Source organism: Sebastes umbrosus, chromosome 20, assembly GCF_015220745.1.
Source record: "Sebastes umbrosus isolate fSebUmb1 chromosome 20, fSebUmb1.pri, whole genome shotgun sequence".
Classification (NCBI taxonomy): Eukaryota; Metazoa; Chordata; class Actinopteri; order Perciformes; family Sebastidae; genus Sebastes; species Sebastes umbrosus.
This window is the reverse complement of record NC_051288.1, coordinates 11,930,837-11,949,479: the sequence shown is the minus strand read 5'-3', so window position 1 is coordinate 11,949,479 and position 18,643 is coordinate 11,930,837. Positions and strand designations below refer to the sequence as shown.

Here is an 18,643-nt window from a genome sequence, read left to right as displayed (position 1 = left end):
GTATTTCATTTATTTGTATAATTTTATTCTATTTTATTAATCACCTATTGTATTTTATTTCATTTGTATCATTTTTATTGTTATTTTATTAATCACTTATTTTATTTTATTTGTATAATTTTATTCTATTTTATTAATTGCCTATTTTATAGTATTTAATTTGTACAATTGTATTGTTATTTTATTAATCACTTTATTGTATTTAATTTGTATAATTTTATATTTTATTGTTATTTTTATTAAACTAGCTTTTACTTCACACTGTTTTACAACTATTATAGCTTTTAATTTATTTTAATTACATTTTTATCATTTTATTGTCTCTTGTGCATTGGTCTCAAATTATTGTCTTTTTTGTTGTTTTCATGTTTCCCACTTATTCTGTTTTACGTTCGGCTTGTCAGTCATCTGTGAAGCACTTGGAACTGCTGTATGAAAGGTGCAAGACAAATAAAGTTTGATTGACATCTTATTTTTCTCCAATCAATTTGTGACCCCTCAGATGTCGAGTCCTGACCCCTAGGTAGGATGGGAACCACTGATTCAATCTAATGGATTTGCATTAAAAGCAGTCTGGTCCTATCTACAGGTACAATTAAAGCTTCAGCGATCAAGGAAAATGCATCCTTGTGCCAGTCAAACAGCAACCAGAGGGCAAGACGGAGACAGTTGTTTGTAAAAAAAATAATTAAAAAAATTGCAATAGTAAATGCAAACAGTCATGGTTACCTGGAATTATAAATGTTTTATTAATAAATGAGAGGTACTTAAAAATCACATTAAATGGCATGACTACACATGAAATGCATGATGACGATACACAGCACTGTAATGGGTGAAAAATCCCTGAACTGTTATATAATTTGATCCATTACTAAGATTGTAAACACATATAATACAGTAATTAGTATGTTAGTGTTCAACTCCTCCAGCCACTTAGCAATACACTTTTAAGGCAACAGTGGGTGAGATAAACCTGAAATACTGTACATATAGCATGATTAGAACTACAGATGTGCTAAATTACTCTTTTGTTTTCACCATTTACTTGAGATAAACCTCAAATACTGTACATATAGCATGATTAGAACTACAGATGTGCTAAATTACTCTTTTGTTTTCAGCATTTACTTGTCTCTTTTCTTTTCAGATGACCAATAACCTGAAAGAAAAATAAGAGAGACAAGTAGATTAACGTGGGTTATACTGTACTTCTCATTTAGAAAAATCTTTTTTAACTTTGTTTAACTCTCTAAATCAGAGAACGACACAATGCACAGCACAATCACATTCTCAGTCATACTGTCTCTCCACATGGACCTCAAGCTGCACCTCCTCCTACACACCTGGGTCAGGAGGAGGACAGAAGAGCCCCCGTTCACAGTTTAGCGGATTTAAACGAGGCTATACCCAACATCACGGAGACGTCGTTGGCCGAGGTCAGCCACGCTCCGCCGTCCGCCACCAGGATGGTTCCGGTTACATAGGAGGAGGCCCGGCTGGCCAAGAAAAGAGTGCAATGGGCCATCTCTGTCTTGTTGCCTGCCCGCTGCAAAGGGATGGACTGGAACCCATGAGCAGCCTCCTTACTGGTACCACCTGAGGCATTAAAAGAAGAAAAAAAAATCCATGCTCAGACACTGTAATATGGTACATCAGTGGTTCCCACTGTCTTTTGTCTGAACCCCACAGCTCTGTAAGATGACCTCAACATTCACCTGCCATGTTCCACATATGTCCTTATGTATGGATTATAACTGTACGGTATTTAACACTATTAATTATAGAAAGTGGTTATTGTTACAATTATTTTTTCATATATTTGAATTGTCAATGTTTTTGTTGCTTTGGTCAAGTTTGCAGTCGTACAACTACCACTTTGAGTGGCAGCGGGATGTCTCAACCATTACTTTTAGCTAATTTCAACTGTTTTTTCATTAGATTTCCTTTACTCTTCTTGGCTTGCTTGCTAATTGTAGGGCCGCAACTAATGATTATTTCATTGTCGATTAGTCTGTTGATTATTTTCTCGATTAATCGATTAGTTGTTTGGTCAGTAAAATGTCAGAAAATGGTGAAAAATGTTGATCAGTGTTTCCCAAAGCCCAAGATGACGTCATCAAATGTCTTGTTTTGTCCACAACTCAAAGATATTCAGTTTACTGTTATAGAGGAGTAAAGAAACCAGAAAATATTCACATTTAAGAAGCTGGAACCAGAGAATTTAAACCTTTTTTTCTCTTAAAGAATTACTGATTAATCGATTATCAAAATAGCTGGCGATTCATTTAATAGTTGACAACTAATTGATTAATCGTTGCAGCTCTAGCTTATTGCTATTTTTTAGTTGAGTTACTGGAGTTTAGAGTGCAGTGGATACATAAAGATATAATAGTACTACAAAAGCCTTGTTATGAATACGTGACTTTGCTATTATAAACCAATAAGAATAGCCCTAAAAGGTCAGTTTCTGGACAACCTCCCATCTGTTCCTCAAGGTTGTGTATTAAATTGTAGCTTACTGTAAGAGATCAAACCATTGTTTATAATAAAATACTTTTATTTTATCATAAAAAGACAGCTTGTTCAGTGTATAACCTATAAATTACTTAGCCAGTATTATGTTAAATCATTACCCAGTCTGCGGAAGCCCTCCGTGCCAGAGACGGGACCTGGAGCCACAGAATTGACTCTTACTCCACTGGGGCCCCACTCCACAGCCAGGTGCTTGGTCATGGCATCTGAGAGGACAGGAGAGGCAACATTTAGTCATTAGATTATCATTTTGATATCATTACATAACAGTAAAAAAAAAAAAAAAAAGCTCTTACCATTTGCAGCCTTAGCAGAACCAGCATGCACCTGGAGGGCCTGTCCCCTGTATCCAAGTGTTGCAGAGATGTTCACTATGTTGCCACCATGATCCTGCACACAGAAAGGATGCAAAATCAATGCAATGGGTTAATAATTAAATCTGATTCAGAGTGCAGAGACGGCAGTTTACATCCCATTTAGAGACAAGGTATTCAGTCATCTCTGATCTTTACTGCCATCTTTTGGTGACCAGAGTGAATTGCAGAGAGTGAAAATGATTGATCAATAACACAATTATGTTCCTGTAGATACAGTATGATCATCATTTCAGTGCTATGAGGTGATAAACAACTCACTTATACTGTAGCTCCTTAACTTGGAACTGAGACATTATGTCACACAGACAGAAAATGAACCGTACCTTTAACCACTTGTCATAAACCACCTTGCTGGTGTTGAATGTACCCATGGTGTCGATCTCCATTACTGTCTTGAAGGCATTGAAGGAGAGTGAGGCCGCCGGGCAGAGGAAGTTTCCAGCAGCATCTGTCAACAACAGCAACCGTAACTTTAACCAAAGCCATTAACAATCCAATGCTATTCTGTCTTTCAGAGGTTGAACCGGACTCAGTTTTCTAGCTAGAGTGAAGGTACTAGTATCATATAAAACTACAAAACCTATTGAATCCATTAGATCCCAACCATGTCATGCTAGCTTGTCGGGGCAGAGGCAAAACAACGCTACAAAGTTACACTAAATTTTGGTGAGGAAAAACTGGCATGGCCATTTTCAAAGGGGTCCCTTGACCTCTGACCTCAAGATATGTGAATGAAAATGGGTTCTATGGGTACCCACGATGGTCTCCCCTTTACAGACATGTCCTCTTTATGATAATCACATGCAGTTTGGGGCAAAAAAACAAGCAGTTTTTTGAATGCAGTACAAATGTGTTATTTTTGCCTATACTAAAAATAGTGTATTTGAATATTTCTGCATGTTATGTAGTGATGTAACAGTTGGTAGAGGGGATAAGGGTGCAAAGATAGAAGATAAAGATAGATACAAACCCCTTCACACTTGACCTTTGTTCAAAGTAACTTCAGCACTTTAAAATGTATTCATGCATTGTGTAATGACGAAGAGTGTGAGGGTGAGAGACTGTGTGCAGCACCACAAACTCAGTAATCATTCGCACGAAAACATATTTTTACACTCATCTCTAAGAGGTCACATACTGTTAATGAGGATGTCTATGCGGCCCAACTCTTTCAGCGTCTCGTCCACGGCGGCTGCGATGCTCTCGGGCTTCCTCACGTCTATACACAAAGGGAGGCAGCGGCGTCCTGATGCTGCAGACAGCTTTTTAGCTGCCTAGGGAGACACACACAATCATTAACATCTAGTTATGGCGTAAGATATATAATTTAGGATTGTGGAAATTATGTAAAAAGGAATCACCTCTTTGAGCTTGTCCAAGTTCCTGCTCGCAATCACTGTGTCACAGCCATGCCTGAAAAGAAAGAAATATAACAATAATAATACTAAAAAAAGCACATGCTGTATTGTGTTGATTAGAACATGAATATGTAATGCTTCCATAAATAAGGCTGATAGGGAGACAGAGGGAGTAACTTATGATGAAACAGGTGGGATAGAGGGGGATGGACAGGAGACAGTGAATGCAAAAGGGAGAAAAGTGATAAAAGGCCGCAGGCACACAATATGAGAGATGAGGTCAATGTTAAAGTCTGGCTGCTTGCAAAGTGGACAACCAGGACACCAACAGATGCAGTTACACAGTGTGTCTTTGTTTTGATAAAAGATAAACTATTTCTGCCACATTAGTAAATTATTGAACTATTTCAACTTTGTCACACATGCAAAAGTCTGACTGTCAGATAACACAACAAGAAGGTTCAAAGTACACCTACACACTATCTCGCTCACACATTGTACTGTTTATTAGAGTATTAGTAATGACATAATCCTGACAGAGCACTGACTCTACATGCATTTATTCTCATGCTATACACTCACCAATAAAGTCTGTGAATGTAAGGAGTGAAATATGACTAAATATAGTCTAATGTTTCTGCTATATCTGGACATGTTATGGAAAAACGAGCAGTCCTCTCACCTCATGAAGATTTCAGCTATCCTGAGTCCAATCCCAGATCCACCACCTGTGATAAAAGCAACCTGATCTCTGAAAAATAAGTGCAAAACCCTCAAAAAGGTCACTTCATGTAGTAGGTACAGTAACAACAAGCATGTCAACATTTCTCTCACTCTCAGATCACACCAGGCAATGCATTCAAAAGCATGTTTTCATACGCACTTGAGTAAATCTGGACTGTAGATGTGTGTGTACGAAGTCAGGCAGTCATCTGTGCCAACATCTTCGGGCAGCAGCTCTCCTTTTCCCTGTGGCTCTGCCATTCTGGTAAATAATGCATGTTAGTTTAGATGCAATCACACTTGCATTACCATAATCACAATGCAGTGAATGACTTGGTCTGTAAATGCACAAAATAACAGAAACACCTTGCAATACAATCGCCCACTGCAGCAGTTTTGGTAAAGCTGATAATATTCAGGATTGTCAGAAACTAAAAGGAACTTTTTACTGTTTTTCAGTCAAAATTCTACTTGATTTCTTTTATTTTGAAGCATGTGTATGCACAGGCTGTCATGAGTGCCACATTACAAAATTTCAAAATAAATCATAGATGCAGTGGCAGAGCAACTGTCACATAAAGAAGTCATATAATGCAGCTTTAACAGATTCATTGAGGGTAGGGTGTTTCTGTTAATTTGTCTATCCCATTGAACATGCTTTGAGTATACAGCATGCAGTGTATGAACAGTATTTAAATAGCAGGACTGCGTAGTGAAGTTCAGTTAGGGTTACTTGGCTGCTGTCATATTACCTTCTGAGAAAAAATAAGCTAGTTTTGTAGCTTTAAAGAAGAACCGTCCACCTCCTCTTTGATGAAACCTCCACCCGAAGCACGTTAACCAACTCTGACGAGACACCTTTACATTTATTCCTCACCCATTAGGTGTTTCTTCTCACTAGGAACTGTTTGTACCTTGGACATGACGCGATGCATTATGGGCAAGGAAGTCTGGTCGGGTTGCATTCAAGAGCACAATTCAATTCAAACTTTATTGCAGACTCAAGGTCCAGATAAGAAAAAAGAAAAAACAAAAACAATACATAATACATTACCATACAGGAAGCACTATAAAAAGTCATGATTAAAACATATTTAAAATATAAATATTAATATACATATACACATATACATGAATATCTTGCCACAAATATCTCACTGTCCAAATGTATAACTTTTGGTGAATTTTTAATGGGAAAAATGTTCAATAAATTCACTTTTATAAAGTGTAGTGCCATCAAAATGTCTTTGTTAGTTTAATAAGTATAATCAGGAAGAGACCATTGATGTGTGAAGTGATTTTGGTGGTGCTACACTGCATAATACTGAAGTTATTGAATAATTTTCCCATTAAAAATTCAAAAAGAATTATGTAAAATCATATTTTTCAAAACTAAATGTTGTAGTACACAACCATGAGGAGATCATTGATGTGTGAAGTGATTTTGGTGGTACTACACTGCATAATACTGAAGTTATTGAATATTTTTCCCATTAAAAATTCAAAAGAATTATGAAAAATCATATTTTTCAAAACTAAATGTTGTAGTACACAACCATGAGGAGATCATTGAGGTGTGAAGTGATTTTGGTGGTACTACACTGCATAATACTGAAGTTATTAAATATTTTTCCCATAAAGAATTCAAAAGAATTATGAAAAATCATATTTTTTCCAAACTAAATGTTGTAGTACACAACCATGAGGAGATCATTGAGGTGTGAAGTGATTTTGGTGGTACTACACAGCATAATACTGAAGTTATTGAATATTCTTCCCATTGAAAATTCAAATTCAAATTCAAAAATATAATTTTTTTTTTTTTTATTTGTTGGAACACCTTTTATTTAATACAGGATATGTAATTACAGGAAGAATATACAAATAAAGCAGGATTAAAAGTCAGAAAATACAGTGAGCACTAGACTTTAGAGGTCAGGATTGATTTGATTCATGCCAGAAAGAGAAACTATATCAGAAAGCATCATGCTCTAGAGACTTTGACAATCTAGAGAGCAAAGGAGAACCCAGTGATTGTGTTGCTCATCGACAATAACCACCATCCTCTTGGATGGCACCAGCGAGGGTCTCCACTGTAAACCAACACTGAGATAAACGATCCAGGGTTTACAGTTTCAGGGTTGATGCTGATCTGCGTGCATTAGTGCAGAGAGTGGCCCTTATTGATCTGTACTTTGGGATTTACTGTTGGAAAAAGCCCTATGCAATGGATCCCTCCAATACTTTTGGGGATGGATATTCTTCTTTGCAGCCGTCTGAGAGGATCAGAAATATAAGATGAGTGCTTTTGTAACTTGATTTGTTTTCAAAGAGGCAGGAGTAAACAAGAGCAGAAGTTCACTTAAAAGTGAGCATTAGCAAGCATTAGAATAAATTATAATGCTTATGCTTTTCATACCAAAGAAGTTTTTAACCGGGTGGGTTTACGTCTAATAACTGTCCAGTTTTCTGACCTTTTTTTCAAAACATGCCCTTAAGCTTTATGTTTTTAATGTGTTTTCTACTTTTCTTACTATTAGCTTTCATTAATATAGTATGCAAATCATTCCAGTTCATTTGGAAAATTAATTTGCATTGTTTACTTTTATTATAAACATTATAATAATATAATTGTAATGTAGGGGCAGTTGTAAGTCCTGACTGATTTGCAGTGCATTGCCATCTAATGCAAACTGCTCTGATTATACAACATTAACACAAATCTGATCATGTTTCTATGATGGATTACCAAGGTCAAGCAATTTCAAAGTGTCTGCAAACTGACTTAACTTAAAGAAACTAAATCAAAGGCTTCCAAACATTCTCAAATCTTAAACATAAATGGTCAGCAGTAATGTACACATGAAAGATGTAGAACCACTACTGTCTGTATTTTGATGCTAGCAGCCAGAGGGCGCTATCTGTCAGCATTTTCTGCTTGAATCCACAACGATAAAACCATTTGAAGTACTCTCAATGAGAATCTACAGTAAGTATGGATGGGAATGCCTCCCTTTGTAAATATACGGTTCAAATTACTGAGACATGGCTCGCTCATCCTCCTAGTGTCTGTGTGAAATAAAGCATGAAGCGTGCGTGAAGCATGTGTGAAATACTGTCTGACTGTCTTTATGTGTGATGGGATTTTAGGGGTGAAATGTTCCAACAGGCATAAAAACAACAAAGGCTGGCGAGATTCAAATTTTCAGATTTAAAAAAATTCAAATATTCATGTTTTATGATGGAGATTTTTTGGATCATCCTGCTGGCCTTCCTGTTTTATTTTCAGACGAGATGTTTCTCCAAGCCCCCTCCATTGGTAATCCCACCTACTGTATATATCTCAATATTTTTTTGTCTTTGCGAGCACTGTATTTTTGCGGTTCATATCATTTTTTCCCCCAATCTGTTTGATTTAATACAAAAAACTTAAAGTGAGACATTGTAACTTTTTTTACTGGTTAACCTTGTGTAACAGTAGCACAAGTAGAGATAGTCAACAAAACCACGTTAAGCTACTAGTCCTACCAGACCAAGTGTGGCTGTAGCAGCAAAACCCCTGAGTGTATTGAAGTGAGTGAGAGTGAGTTGGTTTATAAACTCAACTTGTCATTTGTAAGGGAACAAAAGTGCTAGTGTTACATAGTCTTACTTTTTAAAAAACAAAAAAAAAGAGTCAAATGCTGCTCATTAAACATGTTTTAAAGAAAATATCCTGATGCAGGAACATAAAGACATGTACAAAAGACTGCCTTTATACAGACAACCAGACTCAGACTGAGACAGTTAATTGTTCCAGTGAGCCTGGCACAGCTCAAGCCATAAAGGTCCATTATGCCCTGCTGGCCCAGATGCCAGAGCCCGCCTACAGCCCCATAGCACTGACAGCCGGTTCGGGACTCTGTCCGTGTCTCTGCGCTGGGACAGTCTGTGCAGCTTTGCTGTGGACTTCTGTCGGTGGATTGGACTTGCCGGATTGTCCTTCCTCCTCCAGACCCACCAGCCTGCTGCTGACCTCCCACAGCTTGCGAGCTGCCTCCTCGTCCAGGGCCTGGGGAGCCGGCTCCTTTTCCGTCATCACATCGTAGTACTGTCCCGTCACCCCCTCCATCTCCTCGGACACTGCCAGGTAGACGCTGGGCTGGGCCCCCAGCTCTGGGCTCTTCACCAGCAGGGAGAAAAATGGACCTGTAAGGGGGGTTTGTGGAGACCACAGGTTTAAACTTCACAAGGAAGACCATGTTTTAACCATCTTTCAGATCCGGTCCTTTATTAAATGAAATGGCCGAAGTCAAGTACCGATCCAAGAACTTACTGGATTCATGGTGTTGTCGGTGGTATATGACGAAACGAAACACTTACATGAATGTGCACCAATTACGTTTGTTCATATCCGAATCCGGCGCATTATGAACTTTTATTACCTTTGTCACTGACTAAATTATCTCAATAAGAACGGTTCTCCCAACATTGGAGGATTTTTATTACCCCTGAGTGCATGGAATTAGAAAAATACTCATTGCAGAATAAAATAAAATCATGTAAGTACATTCTCAGATGCCCAAAATGAGCAACGGGAAGGTGCATCAGCAACAACTTTGGTAGCACTGGTGTACTTTGATTTCAGAGGTTGGGGTGATGTAGAACACTGTAGTTGTCATGTATACTATAACTCCATGCTCCTCCTTTATGAAGCAAAACTGGTGGTGGAATGTCAAAATTTGAGGTACTTTATACTCACTACAATTCAGAGGGGAATATTGTACTTTTTACTTAAAGGGAAAATTTACCACATTTAATGTGGATGTCCAGTCGGTGCTGATGGTAAATGTAATCAATTGTAGTAATAAATTCCTCCATGCGTGCTATATTGACTGAGAAAGCTGAGTTCTCCTGCTCACGGAGCAGTGCCTACATGTACCAGGATGCATTGCATGCGAGCTTCTGATGCCCAGAGGGTCCCCGTCGGCCATATCCTCTTGCATGGCTAATGCAGCCACAGCCTTGATCTCTATCCACTGCATTTCTTTGGCTGTATACTCTCGGCTCTAATAAATACGGCTGAATATCCCAGAGAAGAAGACTAGAAGCCCAAGCTGAAATAGCCTGTAATTCTTCCTCATCGTTGACACATCAAATGACGACGCTGGATGAAGGAAGAACAACAGACTTTCCAGCTGCAAACTCCGCTTTCTCTGTCAATACAGCACGCACAATCGACTACATTTACCATCAACACTGATTGGACATCCACATTAAAGGTGGCCTGTTTTACCTTTAACTTAATTTTTTTGACAGCTACATATATGCATTACTTTACACATTAAGGTTTCACATACAAAATGACCTTATACATTACAATGCATTGTTCATGGATGAAACTACCCAGTAGTATATTAAATTGTTAAAAATTGAACTGCTTAGAAGCCTTGAGTTCTGTATTTTTGCCATCGCTATCTTGGCTTCTTTGCAACCAGAGGTGACAAGAGACGGAGGAGTACAACCGAACACTGAATAAGACATTTTTTGTCGACCAAAATGTTACAGTTACCTTTCATGAACTGAAAACACACTGTGAAAGGGTTAAAGTTCTAAGATGAAAACACAGACAACACCCAGACTGTGGTAGCGACCTGTCAATCACAAGGTAGCCACGCCCTGAAGCAAACCCTGCTTTATGGTCTATTTAAATGAACATCATGCTGTATTGAAGAAGACTTGAAACTAACAATTGAGACCATGAACTCATGTTTACAATGTTTACTGAGGTAATAAATCAAGTGAGAAGTAGGGTCATTTTCTCATAGACTTCTATACGATCAGACTTCTTTTTGCAATCAGAGGAGTCGCCCCCTGCTGGCTAATAGGAAGAATGCAATTTCAAGGCACTTCCGCATTGGTTTGGTGGTTGCCCACTGCTTGTGCATCATTAATGATACTCTATTAATAAGTTACAGGTATTTTTCTTCATTGAGTACTTTTACTGTTGATACTTATAGATATTTTTTACCAAAAATATTTAGTTACTAAGGTACCATTTTCAAAGTGGCTAATGGAGTATTTCCAGTGTGGTATTACTACTTTTGCTTAAGTAAAGGATCTGAATACTTCCTCCACCACTGCCTTAAAACCAAGAAGATAATCTTGAATCAAATAGCATAGTCAGAAAACTAAAACTAATGTTTTTTACAGTTGAAATGTTGTGGATAGGAAACTTTTCAAAAGAGAAAATGCAGTCAGTTTATGATTATTTATACAGACCAAGTAGATAAGAATAGAAGGTTCACCCACGCCATGTATCAGAGCTCATACACCCAGAGCTAATTTTTGCATGTGCATTAGGTTTATTGATTTCTCTAAATTCAGAATCCAATCAGAAAGCAGGATACTCACTGAGCACAGAGCTGGAGAACTGTGATTGGTGCAGACCCGTGTGCCTCCCGAGCTCCGTGGCAACAACGCCGGGGTGCGTAGCGTTCACCGTGACTCCTGTGCCTGTTACACACACACACACACACACACACACACACACACAAACACAAACACACACAGCATTGTTTAAAAATACATGTCCAATGGCCAATTACAAACAAGAACATAGGCCGTACTCCCTCCCACACATGCCCACGTATGCAACGGCCAGTAGACTTGCCTTGTAATCGCTTGGCGAGCTCTCTGGTGAACAGAACGTTGGCAAGCTTGCTCTGACAGTACGCCTGCTTGGTATCAAACTTCTTCTTCTCCCAGTTCAGGTCCTCGAAGTCGATCTTTCCAACGATGTGGGCGAGAGAGGCCAGGTTGATCACTCTGCTGGGGGCGGACTCTTTCAACTTATCCAGTAGAAGATTTGTCAACAAAAAGTGGCCTGGAGGAAGATCAGAAACTATCAGAATCAGGTGGTGATGGAGTAAGGGGATGTAAAGATTATCAATTTTCTTACAGAGAGTTTAGCAAAAACAGTTTTTTCCAGTCAAAGTACCTAAGTGGTTAACTCCAAACTGCATGTCGAAGCCATCCTCTGTCTTCCCTGCTGGACATCTCATGACTCCGGCATTGTTTATGAGTACATCCACACGCTGCTCTTCTACCAAACAATAAATATAATGTTTAATATGCTGTTATTGAGCGTGCTTTATATCTATAACTGGAGAGTGAGATGTTTTGTTTACTCACCTTGTTTGATTCTCTCCGCAAACTCCCGAATGGACTTCACGGAGGCCAGGTCGAGGTGACACGCGTAAACGTGAGGATTCAGGGTCTTCCCTCTTATTTCCTTCGCGGCTGCCTCGCACTTCTCCATGTCCCGACATCCCATAATGACACGACCCCCTGAGGATGCCAGCATGGGAAAAGAAAGAGTGTGACACTGAGAGCAAAATAACTGCTGAAGATTTGATACATTTTGTCTTTTTGCACCAAATCAGAGTCACATTTTCTCCACACCTCTCTTAGCCAGTTCTTGGGCGGTCCATTTCCCGATGCCTGTGTTGGCTCCTGTTATAACCACAGTCTTCCCATTAATGGTAGCCTTACTGGGACAACGGCCTCCAGTCACATGGTTTCTATGAGAAGAATTAAAGTTCAGTGCCATCTTCTTTAAGCATCCTATTTCAGCATTTAAACCTATAGGCGATTTCTCTCAATCTACGGCAAAACATTTCTGATCTGTCTCTCTCTTGCTTGGCTCCGACTGCACCGGTATTCGACTTTTTCTACCTTGTGCCACAAACAGTTTCCAAATGGGCAAAGCAGGACACCGCAACACGACCCCAGAACTCCAGGGCCCCCAAAAAAGCTCCAGGCTTACTGTGTGTGAACTGGTTTGTGCTAATTTAATAAAGAAATTATTCCATTTGTCTGGGAATATGCAGCAATTAATCACAATATCAACTGACAACAAGGGCCTTACTTAGGTGGAGCTATGTTTGCAATTAAATGATGTCACCAAACTCTGTACACACCCATGAGAAGAGGTCTAATCACATTCAATCCACATAAGTGAAAACACTTATGTGGGTTGACTATGGTTGTGTAGATGCTTTAGACGCGTCAAAATCTAGTTTTAAGACCTTCATTGTTTCAGTTTTGTGTTTATATTTTGCATATTTGTTGTATATTAATGTGTTTAATCAAATTGACACACAGCAAACTCTGGGACATCGAAGACTCCAGAATAGGAACACAAAGAGGGGGATGAATGAGGGGCAAACAACTCTGTTTTACCCAAGGCCCCACTTCACAGGCTGTGACTCCAGTTTTATGACAGGCAGGCGAGTCACCTATGCACCCTGAATCGAGAGCCAAAAATAAGGTTTGGAAAATGTGAATTATTGCATGTTTTTTTTTACATTATTATTTATTTTTGTATGTGCATTTTTTTTCTTTATTTAAGAGCTTGGATTTTAATTGTTTTCTTGGGTAATTTGGGCGTCACTTTGACCTTTGACTCCCTCTCATGGACAATATTCATATAATAAACTCGCCTACTGATGAAGCATCAGTGTCATCAGTTTTAGCCAGCTTCACTAGGATTAACTCCAGTTAATGGTTGCGACTTAATTTGTATTTTCACCCACATTACTGGCTGAACACCTATTTGTGTCCCACTCTGCTTTAGTGCGTCTGTGGCTAGATGGATGCGAGGGCATCCGGGGGAAAACACTTTTAATGGCCCTTTTATACTTTGTCCAGGGCAGACAGGTGATATCTCATCGTTAATACCGTCTAATGCATTTAAATGAGCAGCTGACTCTGACTTTTTCATATTATGTTCACATTCTATGTATCATTTTATCATATATCTATATTGTAATTTTATTACGACGGTCTATTCTGTACACACGTCATCTATTACACATCTGACCGTCCTGAGAGAGGGATCCCTCCTCAGTTGCTCTTCCTGAAGTTTCATCCATTTTTCCCCCTGTGAAAGGGTTGTGTTTGGGGAGTTTTTCCTTATCCGAAGCACAGATATACAGATTGTAAAGCCTCTTTAGGGCTATAATTGACTTGACTTGACGTGTCACACTGTTCTATCTCAGTAAGATAACAGATGGAAAAACATAGAATTCCCTTTAGTTCACACTAGTCTTATTAACTGTGAATGAGTGAACAGAAGGTCATCAACACCTCTATTCAATACAATACAATCACCCTGTTATAAATGTTGCCTTTGTGCAGCATATCCATCTTTATAACTGAGCCAACGAGGCTGTACTTGTGGGTTTTGCTGTACTGGATTGAATACAGTGGTAGTTAAGTGCTGTCCCCTCACTATGGGAGGAAAAAGTAAGTACTTAATTAATAACTTGACATAATTAGTTTACCTTTAGTCCAGTACAACAAGAGCAAGGTTTTGATCCAACACGTAAACATTACATTTAGGCGTTCAACAAATCGTGTCCAAGCTTTAAAGGGTCCCATATTATAAAAAAGTGAGATTTTCATGTCTTTTATATTATAAAGCAGGTTTAATTCCTATATAAATACTGTGAAAGTATCGAAGAGCTCAATATACAGAGAAATACACACAGCCCGTATTCAGAAATTGTGCGTTTGAAACAAGCCGTTAGGATTTCTGGCCATTTGTGATGTCACAAATATACAATATATAGATTATTACACGGTTTTAAGCGTAAACACTCTAAATGGGTCCCAGTTTATTTCCTGTTGCAGTGTATGTGAATGTGAATCAGCTGACAGGAAGTACACATGGACCCAGACTGTTGCAATTTTGTTGCAATTCCGTTGAAATGCACTAAAACGGAGCGTTTCAGACAGAGGGTAAATACAGGTTCATTCAAGCAGACAGTAAGAGGAAAAAAAAGATTTTTTTGAACATTACAGCATGCAAACATCCTCTAGTAGAAACCCAAAATACAAGTATGAACCTGAAAATGAGCATAATATGGGGTCTTTAAGTCTGAACTTATCAGCAGCAGTAACACACACATATAGGCTACAGTGTCAAATATACAGTTACATCATGACACAGTGGCCTTTTGGTCATATTAGTACTCACTTCAGTAAAACAGCAGCTCCAAACACTGTTCCAAAAACAGAAACTGGTAAAATATATTTGCTCATGACTGCCGATAAATGCTGACAGCAACATATACCATCAAAAGAAGGTTTTTAACACCTTTTCCACAGCTGATTTGACAGCACCAGCAGAACTCCAGTAGCACAAGGTTACCGGCGCATGTTTTTAGCGTCATCAACTGCGACTGACCAATTGCGAGGAGCAAAAAGCCCAAAGGCATTCTGGGAAATAGAGTCCCAATTGAAATGTTCATCCAAAACAAGCAATAAACAACTTTTTGTTGTTTTTTTTGGAGGTTGTTGCATTTTTGTTTGTATAAGTTATTTTTTATCAATAAAAACGGAGATAATTATGATATTCAAAGAATCTAATCTAATAATAATAATAATAATAATAATAATAATAATATTAATATTAATATTAATATTAATATTAATATTAATATTAATATTAATAACAATAAACACGTTAATTTATCAATAGAAATAATGATTAGCAATCTGAAAAACTGCAGTGATAAACAAGTTAATTTCTCAATAATAATAATAATAATAATAATAATGATAATAATCTGGAAAAAAAAAGCTGCAATGATAAACAAGTTTTTTTTTGTTTTTTTTGGAGGTTGTTGCATTTTTGTTTGTATAAGTAATTTGTTATCATTAAAAAACGGAGATGATTATAATATTCAAATAATCTAAACTAAATATAATAATAATAATAATAATCATAATAATAATAATAATAATAATAATAATAATAAAAAAACACGTACATTTCTCAATACAAATAAAAATAATAATAATAATAATAATAATCTGGAAAAAAAAGCTGCAATGATTAACATTTTTTTTTTTTTTTAGTTTTTTTTACTTAATTTATTTAGGAGGGACATTACATGTAGGCATTGTTACACTTAATTAAAGTGCAACCGTTGCAATAAATATAGGACATCTAGCCATAGCTAATTTGCAGACCTTGTCCCTGGTTATGGGAGGATTTGGAGTCAGCAAAGAAGAAGAGGACTATGATGCAGTGGGAGATAGTGTTGTGGCTTTAAGTTGCTTTTTCTGTTTTTGGATTGTGAAAATGATGCAAAATTACTCTGCTGTTGTGATTGTAAGTCATTCTATCTTTTGGGGAGCCAGGTGAGACTGCAAAAGTGAAACAGCTGACTTTGGCAGGTCACACTACTGCCTGGAGGTGTGAGAGCTGGGAGCTATAGAGCTTTGTATGCCAGCAGCATGCTTTTCAATTCAATACTTACCTCTTTTTTTCCCTTGCCTGTTACTCCACATGTTCTCTAAAATGAAAAAAATCTCTCTTCTGCTCAAAGTTTAAGTACCTGCTGTTCAAAGCAAATGTTGCTAAATTCTCCAGAGCTTTAGTTGGATTTATTTTCTGCACAAAGCGTAGAGTGTTTGGAGCGAAGTGAAGATTTCAAAGAATATTGACAGGGGAAAGTAAATACAGCTCGTGTACATATTCATACTCATTCATAATAGACAAGGCCCCACTCTCCTTTCCTCCCACATTTCCTAAATGACAAATGTAACTCAAATACTCTCACATTAATTCGGGTTTGTGGCACGCCTCAACAGTTTAAGGCATACTTTCATTGTTGTAAATGATGGTGATCATTTGATTTTGTCTTCACAGGAAGAAGAACACAAATGCTAGTTTTATTTTTTAGTTCTGTCGAAGTTGTAGGTAGTTCTAACCCTGTTCTAAAAGCAGAGCAGAGTGAAATGAAAGTTGAATTGTGGTCCACAAAAGGCATATACAGTAAGTCCACAAACTTTTAAGAGACCACTCTCCGCTTGAGGCCCTGTGTAAATATCCCTCCACTACGACACTGCAGTTTATAGGGCAGCTAGGACACAAAGTAAACTCTGCATGAAGATAAATTTGAGAACAGTGAAAAAACAAGGCCACCCCCTTTGCAACAAGACATGAAAAACTTGAAGTGACACATAAAAAAGTAAAAACTAGGTCGTGAGTCTGAGAGAGGGGGAGAGAGGAGGAGCAGCGCTGCTCTATTTGTTCACAGCTCAGAAGTGTGTGTCCCCACGGTGTGTTTGACCCCGGATGCTCTCTGCTGTCAGCCAGCAGTGTTTGACCTTCGCTGTGATTTATGACGGTTCTGTTCCCCAAGATGACCCCGGAGGAAAGTCTTTGCCTCGCTGCCTATTGGAAATCTGCTGTGTGAGACACCTGAACGTCTCAAGATGTGCTGAAGATGCAGCTATTTGATATCCACCCAACAACCAACAAGGATACAAACACCCAGACTACGGTGGTATTATTTTGTTTCAGTAAACAGGAAGATCATATTCCCAAGGATTCATTCTTCCTGATGGGGTGACCGGATCCCAACAAAAGCAAATGTGGGACAAAGAGTATGTTTGTGTGGGACAATGTGGGACACATTACCAAGGCTGAGAGGTAGTCTACAATTTTGATATAATGTCTATCTAACCTAAATAATAAACATTTCTATTCTGTCTTTTATCTTATAACATCTCTATGCTTTGCCCGAATACATCCATAGATCGGCACATCTCTTTTTGAGCTGCACTTTTCTTGTGAGACTCACATGAACTGTGTCGCATCATGACGTATTCCCCCCTGTGTGAAATTGAAAAATAACTGGCAAATCTCACAAACAACTCTGAGAATCGCCTTCTACCGACTTATAAATAGTTTCACAGTCTTTGTTGTGGCTGCTCTTCCTTTTCTTTGTGGTAGTTTCCATCATTTTCTGACTAAATCTGCATAGCTTGTGACTTTGCGGTGACTTGCAATTTTCTCCGTTGGGCGTAGCGTAGCAAAGACGGTGAAATGTTAACCTGCACTTGACCCACTTGTGACAGCAAACACAGCCCCCGTGATGACAGCTTTCAATGCTTTCTTCACAGCCATTTGGATATATGCCAGATTTAAAAAAAAAAAAAAAATGTCTGTCCTGCAGTGGTTTGACTTTTGAAAACCAGAGCCAATTAAAATGTGTTACATCGTCTCAATATGTGGGACGTGGGATAAAAATGCTGTGAAGTCCCTCGTAAAGCGGGACACCTGGTCACCCAACTTCCTGATCCTGGACTGCTTGAAAACAGTCACTCTTCACACAGTCTCATTATGAGACTGACCTGCATCTCTTGCAGAAAAAATTGAGGAGACTATATAAGCAGTGGCTTTTGGGTTGGTACGGGGGTAGGATCTCTGCGTGTAGATGTGTGCACGTTAGGTTACTCTAAGTTATTTGTCCTGAGTTGAGTTGAATTTAGTTAAGCCGAATTACTTAATTGTTTTTTTTTGAGGATATATATTTGGTTACACATGTACAGGTGGCCCTGTAAATAAATACACCAGGTTTGATACTGGACAATGTTTCCCTAGTCTGCCTCCTACTCTTTAAGCCACTTTGGTCTGACTTCCTAACAATGCAGGAAATCAAATCAATAAATCAAAGGAATAAAAAGAAGTTACTCCTATAAATGTATTACGTGAGTGACATTTGAGGGTCTGAGATGAGCTCAAGATGGGAGAAAGTAACACAAAAATCTCTTCCAAGAGGATCTTCATGGGCACAACCCATCTGATCTTTG

The 18,643-nt window shown here is 38.3% G+C and overlaps 2 protein-coding genes across 7 annotated transcripts; both read right to left on the bottom strand.

Annotated features, from left to right (window-relative positions):
* Positions 1 to 725: 725 nt before the first annotated feature.
* decr2 (2,4-dienoyl CoA reductase 2, peroxisomal) lies at positions 726 to 5,936 on the bottom strand. 4 transcript variants are annotated; one of them, XR_005204621.1, is made up of 11 exons: positions 5,746 to 5,936; positions 5,154 to 5,255; positions 4,953 to 5,021; positions 4,274 to 4,325; positions 4,051 to 4,186; positions 3,236 to 3,360; positions 2,832 to 2,925; positions 2,637 to 2,741; positions 1,347 to 1,599; positions 1,060 to 1,162; positions 726 to 976 (listed from the first exon to the last, which is right to left on the bottom strand). XR_005204621.1 is itself a non-coding variant. In XM_037754437.1 (11 exons), the coding sequence occupies exons 2-10, from the start codon at positions 5,252 to 5,254 to the stop codon at positions 1,128 to 1,130; spliced, it is 906 nt and encodes a 301-aa protein (XP_037610365.1). In that variant the 5' UTR covers position 5,255; positions 5,746 to 5,936; the 3' UTR covers positions 726 to 1,044. The 4 variants fall into 4 exon arrangements, 1 of the variants encoding a protein (XP_037610365.1); XR_005204622.1 differs by having other exon boundaries at positions 726 to 1,044; positions 1,128 to 1,162; XR_005204620.1 differs by having other exon boundaries at positions 1,411 to 1,599; positions 5,746 to 5,935.
* Positions 5,937 to 8,050: 2,114 nt separating this feature from the next.
* Positions 8,051 to 15,229, bottom strand: LOC119479151 (retinol dehydrogenase 13-like). 3 transcript variants are annotated; one of them, XM_037754434.1, is made up of 7 exons: positions 15,015 to 15,229; positions 12,437 to 12,555; positions 12,167 to 12,322; positions 11,973 to 12,077; positions 11,646 to 11,858; positions 11,387 to 11,488; positions 8,051 to 9,181 (listed from the first exon to the last, which is right to left on the bottom strand). In XM_037754434.1, exons 1-7 carry the CDS (start codon positions 15,077 to 15,079, stop codon positions 8,859 to 8,861), a joined length of 1,083 nt encoding a protein of 360 aa, XP_037610362.1. In that variant the 5' UTR covers positions 15,080 to 15,229; the 3' UTR covers positions 8,051 to 8,858. The 3 variants fall into 3 exon arrangements, with proteins under 3 accessions (XP_037610362.1, XP_037610363.1, XP_037610364.1); XM_037754435.1 differs by having other exon boundaries at positions 11,973 to 12,074; XM_037754436.1 differs by having other exon boundaries at positions 15,135 to 15,212.
* Between the last annotated feature and the right edge of the window lie 3,414 nt (positions 15,230 to 18,643).